The 16,234-nt window shown below is 41.8% G+C and overlaps 1 protein-coding gene across 2 annotated transcripts in view; it reads left to right on the top strand.

Moving 5' to 3' along the window:
* The first annotated feature begins 526 nt into the window (after positions 1-526).
* The window catches only part of ANXA3 (annexin A3), a 122,015-nt gene continuing 106,307 nt past the window's right edge, over positions 527-16,234 (top strand). The window contains exons 1-2 of one of the 2 annotated variants that reach the window (XM_049885931.1): positions 527-658; positions 8,560-8,611. In XM_049885931.1, the coding sequence (XP_049741888.1) occupies positions 8,597-8,611 (15 nt within the window). In that variant the 5' untranslated portion in view covers positions 527-658; positions 8,560-8,596. The remainder of the gene's footprint in view (positions 659-8,559; positions 8,612-16,234) is intronic. The other variant, XM_049885929.1, reaches the window with a different exon arrangement.

Here is a 16,234-nt window from a genome sequence, read left to right as displayed (position 1 = left end):
GAGAAGATTTCGACTCATAGCAACCCTACAGGTCAGAGTAGAACTGTCCGCATAGGGTTTCCAAGTCCCTAGATCTTTAGGGAAACAGACTGCCATGTCTTTCTCCCACAGAAATTGTTAAAGGGGAACCGAATTTGCTGTGTGAACTTTCACCTAAAACACAATATTATCTAAAAAAAAGAAAAAAAAAAAGGATCTAGTACAGTGCTTGGCACCCAGTAAATCCCAGATAAATGTTATTGATTATTATCTGTGTTAGGTGTCAGCTATCTGTACCAGGCTGTGAGTTCCTTGGAGTTGAGGACTTTCTAATCTTTGAATCTACAGCGCCTAGAAGAAAATAAGCGTTGCAGTAAATTGGAGGAACTTAAGGGGAAGTGAGGGAGAATTTCAAATTCCGAGAAAACGGGTAGTAACGTGAGGATGCCTGGAGGGCCAGGGCGCCAGTGTGCAATGCCGGGGCCCCAGGGCAGAGGGGCGCGGCTTCCGTTTTCCCGGGGCACCGGCTGGTCAGGTGGCGCCTGGAAGCCAGGGGAGGGGCGGAGGAAGGGGTGCGGTCGCCGTCGCCCGCCGGGAGTAAACGCGCAGCCCCAGCGTGTGAGCACACACCTTCGCTCCCGGTTCTTCCGCGTACGGGTTCCCGCGGCGGCGTTTTAGGGTAAGTTCAGCCTCACCCCGGGCAGCCCCGCCCGGTGTCCCCGCGCTGCCCCGAGGCTTGGAGTGCAACTCCGTCCCTGGGGTACCGCTGGGCTGGAGCCGCGCCCCGAGAGCCGCGCCGGGTACCGCTCCAGCTGTGCGGGGCAGAGGCGTAGGACCTCGGCGGACAGAGAGCCGCTCTCTTCCATTTCGGAGTTGAGGAAACGGCGGCCGAGGGGAGTGGAGTCACCCAGCTATGGTCCGTGGCGGGCCCCAAGCACCCAACTGCCTTGGCACCCTGGGTCCTTTATTTTTTCATCACAATTAGCAGCGTTTGAGATTCAGTTGGCCATCTTGGCGCCCTCAACCCTAAAGTTCTTGGGAAAAGAATAGAGTCGAAATGGCTCTCCAGGTCCCCGGCGCTTCTGGCGGAACTGGTTCCGAGTTCCATTCTCAGGACTTGGTGCCCCACCCATCCTATGAGCACGATTTCCCTTTCACGTAGGCAATTTATATTATCTTACTTAATTTTTATAGGAGGTTGAAGAATGGATTTAGATATTGGGCCTTGGGAGTTCCTTGATAAGACTCACCTTTTTCTTCTTCTGTAACAATCCAGTTCACTAGTCCTGAATCTTTTCCCTGGCTGTAGACTCAGCAGGTGGGGAACCTGGGTACTGGAATGCAAAAGACCACATACAGGAAACTGTGGTTTCTGCCCAGGCCAGAAGGTTCTGCCCGGAGGCCCCTCAGGCTGCTGATAAGAAGTTGCACAGCCTGGACTAAAATCTTTCTCGAAGGATTTGTGCCCAATTCTACATTTACAACTGTTTTCATCAACTTCATCAAAAAGCAAACAAAAAAAAAAACCATTAAAACGTTATTCAGCAAAGATAATTTGGCTTTCCTGAGGAAAACTTCAGACAGACCAGGAAGGGAACTTAGAGATGCAAAAAAAACAGAACCTTGTTCCCAGACCTGTGTGTTGCTATGGGAAAGTATGTGTAGAAATAGGGTTGGAGGAGGAAGTAAAAAGAAATTATGTAGGTGCTTTAATCCCTTTGAGAACATGGGTGTTTTAAAGTTTAGGTTATCTGGCCTCCAGGTAAACCCCAACACCAAACACTTCAATTAGTCAATTCTGATTCGTGACAACCCCATGTGCCTCCAAAAAAACCCCTATGCATGGCAGCCCCATGTGTGCAGAGCAGAACTGGCTGTGTAGGGTTTTCAAGCTGTGACCTTTCATAAGCAGATCATCAGGCCTTTCTTCCCAGGACCTTTGGGTGGGTTCAAACCACCAACCATCTGGTTAGTTGTCAAACACTTAACGTTTGGGCCACCCAGGGACTCCCGTCTGGCCTCCACTGTGGATTAATTCTTTACTTCTTTTAAAAATTAGTTGATAGGGTAGTGATGTTGTTATGTGTTGTTGAGTCCGTTCCGACTCATAGCGACCCTTTGTATAACAGAACCAAACACTACCCAGTGTTGCGCCATCCTCACAATGCTTGCTGTGCTTGAGCCCATCATTGCAGCCTCTCTGTCAATCCATCTAATTGAGGGTCTTCCTCTCTTTCACTGACCCTCTACCAAATAGGATGTGCTTCTCCAGAAACTGGTTCCACCTGGTAACATGTCCAGAGTATGTGAAACAAAGTCTTGCCATCATTGCTTCTAGAAGCATTCTGGTTGTATTCTTCCAAGACAGATTTGTTCGTCCTCCTGGCAGTTCATGGTATATTCAGTATAGTTCACTAACACTGCAATTCAAAGGTTATCAATTCTTCTTCTTTGGTCTCCCTTATTCATTGCCCAGCTTTCACATGCATATGAGGCAGTTGAAAATACCATAGCTTAGGCCAGGCTCACCTTAGTCTTCAAAGTGACATATATGCTTTTTAACATTTTAAAGAGGTCTTTTGCAGTACACTTCCCCAGTGCATTAAGTTGTTTGATTTCTTTACTGCTCCTTCCATGGGTGTTATTATGGATCCAAGTAAAATGAAATCCTTGACAACTTCAACATTGCACATACGTATATAAGACACAGACACGTAGAAGACAGTAATAATTGTTAATAATTACAATGTATATTTGACCTATACATATTGAGTACCAGCTTCAGGTAGGTACAGGACCTGGAGCTTTGGAAGGCAGAAGCATGAAGGTTAAGTTCATACCTTTAGAGTCTGGCTGCCTAGGTTCAGTGGGGGTCCACTCGCTAGCTGTGTGACCATGGAACATTACCGTACCTCTTGGTACCGCAGCTGCTTCTTATGCAAATGGAGATGCTATTAATGAAACCTAACTCAGTGGATTATCCTGAGCCTTATATTAAATAATTCATTCAATGAGTGTTTTTTCAACATTTACTGTGCCCCAAAGGAGCCCTGGTGGCACAATGGGTATAGTGCTTGGCTACTAACCTAAAGGTCCGAGGTTCGAACCTGCTAGCCACTCTGTGGGAAAAAAGACCTTGAGATCTGCTTCTGTAAAGATCACAACCTAGGAAATCCTATGGGGCATTTCTACTCTGTCATGTAGGGTTGCTATGGTTACACAGTGGTTAAGCACTCAGCTGCTAACAGAAAGGTCAGCGGTTTGAATCCACCAGCTGCTCCATGGGAGAAAGATGTACCAGTCTGCTTCTGTAAAGATTTACAGCCTTGGAAACCCTGTGGGGCAGTTCTACTCTGTGCTGTAGGGTCCCTCTGATTTGGAAGCAACTTGATGGCAACAGGAGCAGGTTTTTATGAGTTGGCATGACTAGATGGCAAACAGCAACACTATGCCTCAGTGAACAAACATGACGTAAATCCCTAGCTTTATGGAGTTGAACTTATAGTGCTTTTTATATTATCAGGCCAAAACCCAAACCAAACCCATTGATGTCGAGTTGATTCCAACTCATACCAACCCTACAGTACAGAGTTAAACTGCCCTATAGGGTTTCTAAGGCTATAAATCTTTTTTTTTTTTTCTTAATTGTGCTTTAGGTGAAAGTTTACAGAGCAAATTAATTTCCCATTCAATAGTTTATTCACAGATTATTCTGTGACATTGGCTGTAATACCTTCAATGTGTTAGCGCTCTTCCCATTACCACCCTGAGTTCCACATTCCCATTCATCTGATTTTCCTGCCCCTTCCTGCCTGCTTATATTTGCTTTTGGGCATATGGTGTCCTTTTGGTCTCATGTACATGATTTTTCTAAGAAGAACTTTTCCCATGTGTGTTGTCCTAGTGGAAATACTGGACTGATGGTGATAGATATTAAATCAAAAATTCTATTGAAAGAATATTTTCATTCTACAGGAGAACACATGGCATTCAAACCAACTGCAACATGTGTTGTGCTTTGCAGGCAGAACAATGAGGTATTTAACAGGCAGAGTAAATAAATGCAGTGAGTTCAAAGCAATTTCAAAGGAAGGAAGGAAAAATTACAAGGGGTGATTAAACTACAAACTTTCCTAACATTAATTTCTAGTCTAGTACAAACTCATTCTTAATACAGTTTGACTAAGGCAATATTTCTAAAGTGAAATGTATAAACATTCTTGATGTGGCAGTTTAGTGATGCATTGCAGGCAGTCAACCTAATGGGAGTCCTTAAAAAGAGTAAAGATTAAGTCAGCTCTAAATCTAAAGTCTTATGAAATGTAAGCCTTGCTCATTGAGCTAAAGGGAAATGAGATAGATCCCAGGCATCTGCCTGGGAAATTCCCTGAAACTAGTTATGACAGCAAATGTATTTACATAAGTTAAAGCCCAAACCTCTGCTTTCTTATGTTATGGTCAAAACTTTAGTCTTATACAGCAGCAATCTGCCGCCGTATTCTAACAAACTTAGTTTCTACCTAGTTACCAATTTACAAAGACCTAGCAGGTTGCTGTAGAAAAATCTCAATGAGTGAAAATTAATTTGAGAGTGAGAACGGTGATAAAGCTTGACATCTACTTATCTTTGGCTATAAAGTTATTTATAGGTTCTAACTTTATTTAACATATCAGTAAGGTGCCTTCTCTAGAGCCAGCTGCATAAACATTCTTAACAGGCACTGGGCTTGCTTTTGTTTTTCAGGCAGTAAAACTTTGAAAAAAAGAGCCAAATGTGTTTTTAGAAGAGTAGAAATGAAATTCTGAGTTTAATTCAGAATGGAGTTTTTAATTTTAGGTCTGAAGCCACCTACTTCAGATGTTAGTACTTCAATTCTAAAATTTGCATTTACGGTTACTGTTGATTTATAGGCCTGTCTATTATTTGGCTGAAAGATGACCGCCAGGAAAGGCTTCAGTTCCAAGTTAGAAGGGTGTCTAAGGGCTATAGTCTTGTGCATTCCTCCAGTCTCTCTCAGACCAGTAAATCTAGTCTTTCTTTATGAATTTGAATTTTGTTCTACATTTCCCCCCCCCACTCTAACTGGGACCTTCTATTGTGATTTTGGTCAGAGTGGTTGGAAGTGATAGCGGGGCACCATCTAGTTCTGGTCTCAGGCTGGTGGAGGCTGTGTTTCTTGTGGTCCATTAGTCCTTTGGACTAATTGTTTGCTTGAGTCTGGTTTTCTTCACTTTCCTTTGTTCTGAATGGAAAGAGACCAATAATTGTATCTTAGATGGCCACTCGCAAGCTTTTAAGACCCCAGATGCTGCTCACCAAAGTAGGATGTGGACTGCTTTCTTTCTTTTTTTTTTTTTAATTTTAATTTTTATTGTGCTTTAAGTGAAAGTTTACAAATCAAGTCAGTCTCTCACGCAAAAACTTATATACACCTTGCTACATACTCCCAGCTGCTCTCCCCCTAATGAGACTGCCCACTCCTTCCCTGCACTCTCTCTTTTCCTGTCCATTTTGTCAGCTTCTAACCCCTTTAAGCTCTCATCTCCCCTCCAGGCAGGAGATGCCAACATAGTCTCGAGTGTCCACCTGATGCAAGAAGCTCACTCCTTACCAGCATCCCTCTCCAACCCATTGTCCAGTACAATCCATGTCTGAAGAGTTGGCTTTGGGAATGATTTCTGTCCTGGGTCAACAGACAGTCTGGGGGCCATGACCACCAGGGTCCTTCTCGGTAGTCTCAGTCAGACCATTAAGTCTGGTCTTTTTACAAGAATTTAGGGTCTGCATCCCACTGCTTTCCTGTTCCCTCAGGGGTTCTCTGTTGTGTTCCCCGTCAGGGCAGTCATCAGTTGTAGCTGGGCACCATCTAGTTCTTCTGGTCTCAGGCTGATGTAGTGATGTAGTCTCTGGTTTATGTGGCCCTTTTCTGTCTCTTGGGCTCATAATTACCTTGTATCTTTGGTGTTCTTCGTTCTCCTTTGCTCCAGGTGGGTTGAGACCCGTTGATGCATCTTAGATGGCTGCTTGCTAGCGTTTAAGACCCCAGACGCCACTCTCCAAAGTGGGATGCAGAATATTTTCTTAATAGATTTTATTATGCCAATTGACTTAGATGTCCCCTGAACCCATGGTCCCCAACCCCCTGCCCCTGCTATGCTGGCCTTTGAAGCATTCAGTTTATTCAGGAAATTTCTTTGCTTTTGGTTTAGTCTAGTTGTGCTGACCTCGCCTGTATTGTGTGTTGTCTTTCCCATCACCTAAAGTAGTTCTTACCTACTATCTAATTAGTGAATACCCATCTCCCACCCTCCTTCCCTCCCCCCTCTTGTAACCATCAAGGAATATTCTCTTCTCTGTTTAAACTATTTCTCCAGCTCTTATAATAGTGGTCTTATACAATAGTTGTCCTTTTGCAACTGACTAGTTTCACTCAGCATAATGCCTTCCAGATTCCTCCATGTTATGAAATGTTTCACAGATTAATCACTGTGGAATGCCTTCTTTATGAACTATGTTATGCCAGTTGACCTAGATGTCCCCTGAGACTATGGTCCTTAACCTCAAGCCCTGTAACTCAGTCTCTTCAGGTGTTTGGAAATATCTAGGCTGTTTCCATGACTGTGCCCCTGAGTACTCTATTATATGTATGAATATACATGCAGCACATGCAAATATGTGTGTAGAAATATCCACAGCCAAATCTATATATGCACATGGGTCCAAGGCTATAAATCTTCATGGAAGCCGACTGCCACATCTTTCTTCCGCCAACCTTTTGGTTAGTAGCTGAGTGCTTACCAACTCTACCAACAGGGCTCCATATTACCTGACACATAGTAAAAACTAAAAATACCAGCTGATATTGTTAGGCATATTTTCTCATTTGATGCAAGAAACAGCCCTCCTCTCTCCCTTTTTACAGATGAGAAAATTGAGGCTGCAAAAATTTTGTCTTCCTTGAAGAGGCAAAAGTAGTAACCTTGTATACACTGTGTAAAGAGAGGGTCGTGGTGTTAGACTGGAAGTAGAGAGCTAGCTGTCCTAGGCTACAGAGAGCCTGAGAAAATTAGGCCTAAATCTTTCCTAGGACCAGTGATGTAATTTCCTGTTGAACTTTGCTGTGAGGCTGTCCATGAATTTTTTAAATATTTTGTTCCCAGGATATGTGGGGGCAACTTGTTTTTCTAAATCAACCCTGGAGGTAAGCCAGCATGTTTGAATAATATGTACTTATGGAAAGTATGCTTGCTTTCCCAGTCACGGCTTCATCTAAGAACTGTCCTTTTCACCTCTGTACCCTAAGCCAGGACTGGACTGCCTCCTCAGAGAGCACAAATGTCTGTGTATACTAGGCCACAGGGTTGGAGCCTTGTAAAATGTAAATGGAGATTTCAGAATCAAAGCACAAGGAAATGGATCACATTGAAGCCAGCTAAAATTTGCACTGGTTGGGGGTGAGGGTTGGGGAGCAATTTCCTTTGTGGTTTTTTTGTTGTTGTTGTTCCCTAGGGTGGTAGTTTGCCGTGGTTAAAAGAAGTCAGTAATCAACGTAGTTCTACAGGATTTTAAATAAGTTGAAAATTCGCTTTCTAGGAAGGTTATTTGTAAACTCTTTAAGTGGAAAGATTTTTTTTCTTCTTTGTCTTTGAACCCTGTGTTAGTTATCTAGTACCGCTATGACAGAAATATCACAAGTGCATGACTTTAACAAACAGAAACTTGTTTTCTCACAATTTAGGAGGCTAGAAGTCTGAATTCAGAGTGTCGGTTGGAAGGGAAGGCTTTCTCTGTCCACTCTGCAGGAAGGTCTTTGTCTCTTCAGCTTCTGCTTTCTGGCTTCTTGGAGATCCTCCATGTGGCTTGGCATCGATGTTACCCCATTGCTCTCTCTGCTGGCTTGTTTAATCTCCTTTATATCTTAAAAAAGATTGACTCAAGATACACCTGACACTTATCATTCCTCATTAACATAACAAAGGCAACCCATTATCAAATGGGATTATAACCATAGGCATAGAGGTTAGGAATTAGAACACATATTTTAGGGGGACACAATTCAATCCGTAACAAACACTCACAAATCTAGTGCAGTCCCTGGTATATGGTATATAACCAGTGTAACCACTCGCCTTTGAGTTGATTACTGCTCATGGTGACCCCAAGTTTGTCAGAGTAGAGTTGTGCTCCATGGGGCTTTCAGTGGCTGATTTTTCAGAAGTAGATATTCAGGCCTTTCTTCCAAGGCGTTTCTGGGTGGATTTGAACTGGGACTTCGAACTGGTTCCGTCTGGTTTGAACCCCTGCTGAGAATTTGTACTTCTAACAAGTTTCCAGATGATGCTAATGCTACTGGTTAGGGACCAATTCTGAGAACCACTAACAGCAGTGGTTCTCAAAATTTATTATATATAAGAATCACCTAGGGATCTTGTTAAAATGTAGATTCAGATTCAGTATATTTTTTTAATACGTGCTTCTGTTTTCTGAATTAAAGATTAGTGGTTTGGACTGAGGTTACTGTGCTCTGAGTCACAGATTTATTCCTTTTAGTAATCTTTTTTTTTTTTTTCTTTTAATAGGTTAGTGTGATTTCAACTCAAGGCAAGGTGGGATATCATGGCCTCCATCTGGGTGAGTAAAAATCAAGCCTTCATAAAACTGTAGCTTCTTTGAATCAAGTCAAAGTGTTACCAGTTGCCAGTCTGACACAAAGGGTCCTTGTCACATTAAAAAAATATATTGTCTCAGGAAATGGATGTGTGTCTCTCTGTTCACTACATTTATCGAGCACCTATCACATATAAAAGAGCCCTGGAATCCTTTTTACAGTAAATTTTAGGTGGATAAAATACAGAAATGACAGGAGATACGGGTGAATTTAAAAGCTAATCTTGGATGAGAAAGATACTTACAGTCAAATCACAAAACCAAAAGCGTAAGAGAAAAATATTGATCTATTTTTATTTAATTAACATAGAAATTTATAACTTATGACAGCAAACCACACTATTAGCAGCCTCAGTAGACAACCCACAGGGGGAAAATATTTGCAGCACGTCAGACTTACTTCCTTAACAAACAAATGACTCGAATAAATGAATAAGAAAAATGAACTCGATGGAGAAATTTGCAAAGGACATGAATTGGACGTGAAAAAAAATGATAAATGCCTAATAAACATTTGAAAAGATGCTACACCTCACTGAGAGTTAAAGAAAAGTTAACAGCACAACAAGAAACCATTTTCTACCTAAGAAATTGGCAAAGGTGAAAATAAACATTCAGACCAATGTTGTAGAGGATGTGAGGCAGACAGGAAGGCTCATACTCTGTTCATGGGAGATTAAATTTGATACACTTTTGGGTGTCATTTTGGCAATATCTATCCATGTTTAAATGCACATGCCTAGTAATTCCACTTTGGGGTATGTATCATATAGATATTCTTGCATAATATTGAGAAAATATGGGCATAAGGGCATTCATTTTTATTAATGGAAATATGCAGACAACATAAATGGACATCTTTAGGGTATGAAATTAGTAAGTTATAAAATGGAATAGTGCATGATCATTAAAAAGACTGGGGAAAAATGGATCAGCTCTTTATGTACTGACATAAGAAAATGTTCCAGATTATATTAACAAATGAAAAAAAAATCAAGTTTTATAATAGCGTGTACAGAACAATCCAGTTTATTTAAAAGAAAGAAAAAATACATACATAAAGACTATATGTATAGGCAAACTTTCTGGAAACGTGGAACTGTGAGCAAGGACACCGTTACTTTGCCATGTATCACCTTCTGTATTCTTTGATTTCTTCTTAACCATGAACATACATTATATTTTATAAGGGAGAAGAGAAGCTTAAAGAAAAGCACTTACGGTGACGTGTCCTGTCTTGATACAGCGTGGGTGGAAGGCGTGCTGCTGCAAAGCTTTGTGTTAGTTATTGTCAGGTACTGTTGAGTCTATTCTGACTCATAGCGACCCCACGTACAATAGAACGAAATGGCGAGAGGCCATTTGTTGTTGTTGCTGTTAGTTGCCATCTAGTTGACTCTGACTCTAGTTGAGTAGAACTGCTCCATGGGGTTTTCAAAACTGTGACCGTTTGGAAACAGATGGCTAGGGCTGTCTTCCAAGGTACCTCGAGGTGAGTTTGAACCACCAAGCTTTATTTAGGCTGGTAGTCAAGCACTTAACGGTATGTGCCACCCAGGAACTCAGATTTCCAATTGTAATCATTTTCTTAAGTTTTGTTTTATTGTGGTGAAATATACATAAAAAAACCCAGTGCTGTCGAGTCGATTCCGACTCATAGCGACCTTATAGGACAGAGTAGAACTGCCCCATAGAGTTTCCAAGGAGAGCCTGGCGGATTCGAACTGCCAATCCTTTGATTGGCAGCTGTAGCACTTAACCACTACACCACCAGGGTTTCCAGAATATATATAAAATATATATAGAACGTAAAATTTGCCACTTTAACCATTTTTAAGTGTACAGTTCAGTGGCATACAGTTGTAAACATTCTTATCACAAAGTTTTATCTGTGCTCTATCTTTTACACATACAAGCACACACACACTCAAACAAGCAATCAGGTCTACTCTTTTCTACAAAACTGTAGGTCAGTTATCAGTGGTTACAAGTGGGCTGTCGGTTTACCAGAGTGTTTTGAATAAAGGAGAAGACCTTTGCGGTTGCAGTGTATTATCCTTAAAGATGAAAAAATGGCTGGTGTCTTAGGTCTTTTATATTCTATTTGTTGAAACTCTACTCACCCTTCCCTCCCATTGTTTTAGAAGAGGAAACAATCTATGTTGCAGTAATATTTCCTTTGTTTGGAAATTTTGGCTATTTCTGTGCAGACTTATGTTCTGCTATTTCACCCAAATGAAAGGACCTAATATCTTACCAGTTTAACAACAACAGCAAACAACAACTCTTTGGACCCATGGTTCCTTGTCATATGTTGCCCTTAGGTACACAGCAAGTACTCGGGCAGCCCACAGATTTAGAATGTCCTGAGACAAGAGTTTGTATTAAGGTGTCATAGCTGTATTTTTCCGGTAGGTACCTTCCACAATGCTGGCTTTCTCATGCAAATATTCTAAAGCCTTCTCTCCTTGGTCAATTCCTAACCTACCATTAAAAAAAAAAAAAAGAAAAATTGCCATGAAGTCAATTTAGACTCATGGCGACCCTGTGTGTTTCAGAGTAGACTGCCCGCTGTAGGGTTTTCATGGCTGTGACCTTTTGGGAGCAGATTGCCAGGCCTTTCTTCCAAGGTACCACCATGTGGGTCAAACCACCAACCTTTTGGTTCGTAGTCCAGTGTTTAACCATTTACACCACCCAGGGACACCTTAAGTTACTATTACAGAATAATGGATGCTTTTGCTGTTTGATTGAGCTCTCAAATTAATATTTTTATTACGCTGCTAAAGGTTTTCTAAATGAACTCTTAACCATTGTAATCATCACGAACTGTTACTAACATCCTAACTAAAAACTTCAGTTTGCAAGATGAGGAAGGAGAACATAGAGCCACTCAGGAACCAAGGACAAAAAGAAGTTTTACAAAATGTAACTCCATACGAATATGGTGCCTACTAACCTGGTCTTGAAGGATCCTTGGTAATGCAATGGTCAAGTGCTTGGCTGCTAACAAAAGCATGGGCGGTTCAAGCCCACCCAGCCACTCCGTAGGAGAAAGACCTGGTGATTTGCTTCCATAAAGATTACAGTCAAGAAAACCCTATGGGGCAGTTCTGCTCTGTCACATGGTATTGTTATGAGTCGGAATTGACTCGACAGCACCAAACAACAACAACCTGGTTTTGAGGAGGTTCATCAAAAGCGCAGTTAAACAATTAAAAAAGCAAGTATGTAGTGTGTTGAAATCTACTGGGAACAGAATGATGACATTCTAGCTTTTGATCCACCCTCCCAGTTCTGCCTTTTATAGCACTTTAATTGGTTAAAAGGCAAACTCTTGAACTTGACATTGATCGAGTTACTTAGTCTTTCTGAACCTCAGTTTTCTTGTCTGTAAAATGGACATAATGGTGGTACCTCTATCATCTAGTGGTTGTAAGGGTTAAACCAGTTCACGTAAAATGCGTTAACAGCACCAGGCATATAGTGAGCTCTTGATAAACATTAGCTGTAATCATTATCATGTGAATATTTTTATTCTAAAAACATATTCCTTGCTAAATAATATCCCTACCACCAGTTTAATAAAGTAGCTTCTGCCTGCTTCCTGGGCCTGATTTTATTAAAGATCAACTGAATTCCCCAACCCCCCACACACACATTGGAATGGGGTTCTCCGAGCCTTCTAAAACAGATGGATTGTCCATAAATAGATTCTTTCTGAGCCCTCCTATTTCAGTATTTTCTAGTATTTTTAATATTTATATATTTTTTAAGACACTTATAATTCACATTAAAGTTGCAGAGAAATTCCAAAATACCACTTTGCTTTATTTGTGACTAAAATTATTATTGACACTATGGTCTGGTTATCTTATGCTGGTCAGAAGTCACATCTTTCATAATGAGTGAAAATGGGGAAAAAAAGGAGTTAATGTTTTGTAATAAATATATAGATTGTCAGACAGAATCTTCAAAACATAGGGTGCGTGGAGAAGAAATCGTAAAATGGATCCTTGATAGTGGAAAGGCTAATCTTAGGTGGAAACTTGCTAATAGGAAAAACTAATCCATGATAATGTGTTGATGGTGAGAGTTCGAGCATAGTTTCCCTTCCTCACCCAACCCTTTCTTTCTTGGAAACATGATTGGTGCAATCTGATACATGAGAACTGTTTTGGTTACCTAGTGCTGCTATACCACAAGTACCACAGATGAGTAGCTTTAAAGAACAGAAATTGATTTTTTTTACAGTTCTAGAGGCTTAAAGTTCAAATCAGGGTCTCAGCCTTGTGTATTCCTTCCTAGTCAGTAGCCCCAGGCATTCCTTGGAGTTCCTTGGCTTGTGATCAGTCCTCACGTGGTCTTTCCCTGAGTATGTGTACCTCTGTGTTTAATCTGCTCTTTTAAAACTCAGAAGTGATTAGATATGAAACCCACCTTACTTGGGTGTGATCTAATTAACATAGCAAAGAAAACCCCATTTCCAAACAGGATTGCACCCACAAGTATGTTGTTGTTAGGTACCCTCAAGTTGATTTGTGTCTCATAGCAACCCAAGTGACAGCGTAGAACTGCCCTGCAGGGTTTTCTAACTGTAACCTTTATGGGAGCACGCCACCAGGTCTTTCTCCCACGCAGCCACTGGGTAGGCTCGAATCACCAACTTCTTGGTTAGCAGCCAAGCATTTAACTTGTTACGCTACCAGGGCTCCTTTCCACAAGTATAAAAACCTATTGCTGTTGAGTCGATTCTGACTCATAGCAACCCTATAGGACAGAGTAAAACTGCCTTATAGGGTTTCCAAGGAGCGCCCGGTGGATTCGAACTGCCAACCTTTTGGTTAGCAACCGTAGCCTTAACCACTACACCACCAGGGTATAAAAAAAAAAAAGATTTTTTTTTTTTAATTTAATAATAGGAGTTAGGATTTCAATCCATAACAAGGTTAAGTGCTCCCATTTCTGTTGTGTAGCCCAGAGGAATGACCCCAGTGGTAGGACTCTCAGCAATGGTGTAATGTACTAATGTGAAAGAGAATTTGGGAAGGTGCTGCCTTTCAAATTCTGCCCCAAGGATGGCACCAGTCCTGGATACTTGGGTGCTGTCTGTCCTGGGTACAAGGAGTTTGTGAGAGTCCTGTATGGTTTCTTATCTCTTACTTTGGTAGCGATATCCTACTAGACCTTTCTTACCTGGTATGTTTGCTTTTCTGGACCATGCAAGTTTAAAATGTGTGTTGGGAGAAAACGAGTGTGAATGTGCTGAACTTGTCCTCTGTGATCACCCTCCCTCTACCATATCTCACGCTGGAAGATCTGGCTTTGTAACTGTTTTCACTGAAATGGACTTTCCACATTCCAAGCAGAATGGGCATCCTGCCTGGCTAGGTGCTCTTCTGCACAATTGCAACTTCCTGTCTGGTGTGAGTTTTAAACCATGTTCCCTGAAGCTTATCTAGGTAAATATTGGCACTCACACAGTTACACAAATGGCCCTCTGCAGGAAGTTAATGAAAAAACAGGTTAGATCTGGATTTCAAATCAAAAGAGAACTTTGTTTCAGGATACCTCCTGGAAAGAAATACTATATAATCTGAGTGAGAAGAGAGAGGCTTCCTGAGAATGAATGGAATGACAGTTAAAGAACCTTTCTTGCCACTCCCAAGCCCAACTAGAAGGAGGAAGGATCCAACTTTCCTATTTAATCATAATAAAAGTAAAATCTGCCCATCTAATAAGTAGCCAAAAAAAACCCAAACGCGTTGCCATTGAGTCGATTCTGACTCATAGTGACCCTATAGGACAGAGTAGAACTGCACCATAGAGTTCCCAAGGAGCGCCTGGCAGATTTGAACTGCCGACCCTTTGGTTAGCAGCCGTAGCACTTAACCACTACACCACCCGTGTTTCCAGTAAGTAGCCATTGAATAAAAAAAAAAACCCAAACCCACTGCCTTCAAGTGGATTCCGACTCACAGTGACCCAATAGGACAGTAGAACTGCCCCATAGTGTTTCCAGGGAGCAGCTAGTGAATTTGAACTGCAGACCTTTTGGTTAGCAGCCGAGTTCTTAACCACTTTGTCACCAGGTCTAGGCCTGCTAAGTCAGGGCCAAAGAGGAAAGAAAAAAGTTATAGATCATAGAGCAAGGAATGTGAAGGGGAGAAGGTGTGATTTCTTTTTTGAAAGTCTGTTTTTTGCTGGATGCAAAAGAGAAAAAATTAAGTATTTTAGAGTATTGAACAATATGATTAATACAGAGATCTCACATGAATTAAAAGAGAATAAGTCAAAAGGACAGAAAATTGTCAAATATGCCCCTTCCTTTGTCATCAGACCTTTGTTTCTATCCTAAACATCTGTCGCCACACACTGTTTTATATAAGGGGCCAAGGAAGGTCTGCCAGAGAAGGTGCCCTTTAAATGAGGACTGAGGGTTAAGGTGATGTTCATGTGGTAGAAAAACATTCCAGATAGAGGAAACAGCATGAACAAAGACAGTAAGGTAAGAAAGAGCTCGACTTACACCAGGTGGACTTTCAGAGAACTGGAATGATGGGCAAAGGATAGAGCGGCTCCAGGTGAAGGGGAAGGGAGGTTGGGCCAAGCCATGCAGGGCTATTTGCCCCAGTGTAAGCATCCAGTGGGAGGCCAGACAAGAGTGTTAAGTAGGAGGTGGTGTGACCTGACAGGTTTTTAACAGATGACTCAGTTGGTGTATGGAAAGTGGGTTGGAGCTAGCAATAGAAGGAAGCATAGAGGAAGCCTATGGCACATGTCGGAAACCCTGGTGGCGTAGTGGTTAAGTGCTATGGCTGCTAACCAAAGGGTTGGCAGTTCGAGTCCACCAGAGGCTCCTTGGAAACTCTATGGGGCAGTTCTACTCTGTCCTATAGGGTCGCTATGAGTCGGAATCGACTGGACAGCACTGGGTTTGGGTTTTTTTTTTTGTATTGCACATGTCCAGGAGAGAGATGACAGTGACGTGGACTACAAGAGTGGCAGAGAACATGAGACTGTATTTTTGAGATAGTTTTAACAAGCTTGGCTGATGGCTTGGGAGGGAAAAGGAGATAAAGGAATGAAAGGAAACCCCCAGGTTTCTGGTGGGTGGTGGTGCCATTTAGAGAAATGGGACAGGTTGAGGAAATAGCAAATTGGGGAAGAGCACAGAAGTTGGGCTGAATTGCCTAGGTTCAAATCCTGGCTCTGCGAGCTAGCTGTATGACCCTGGCAAGTTTCTTAACCTCTGCCTCAGTCATCTTCTCTGTAAAATAGGGGTAAATAATAGTACCTATCTTATAAAATGGTTTCGAGGATTACATGAGTTTTGTTGTTGTTGTGTGCTGTTGAGTTGATTCTGACTCACAGCGACCCTATAGGAACAGAGTAGAACTGTTTCATAGGGTTTCCTAGGCTGAAACCTTTATGGGAGCAGGTCGCCTGGTCTTTTCTCCCTCGGAGTTGCAGGTGGGTTCCAACTGCTAACCTTTTGGTTAGCAGCCAAGCGCTTTAACCAAATAAGTACTATGTAAATTTTATATGAGGAAAAAATCCATTTGGGAGGAAGTGATGACTTGATAT

This window comes from Elephas maximus, chromosome 5 (genome assembly GCF_024166365.1).
Source record: "Elephas maximus indicus isolate mEleMax1 chromosome 5, mEleMax1 primary haplotype, whole genome shotgun sequence".
NCBI classification, from domain to species: domain Eukaryota; kingdom Metazoa; phylum Chordata; class Mammalia; order Proboscidea; family Elephantidae; genus Elephas; species Elephas maximus.
This window is presented reverse-complemented; position numbering and strand designations above follow the sequence as displayed.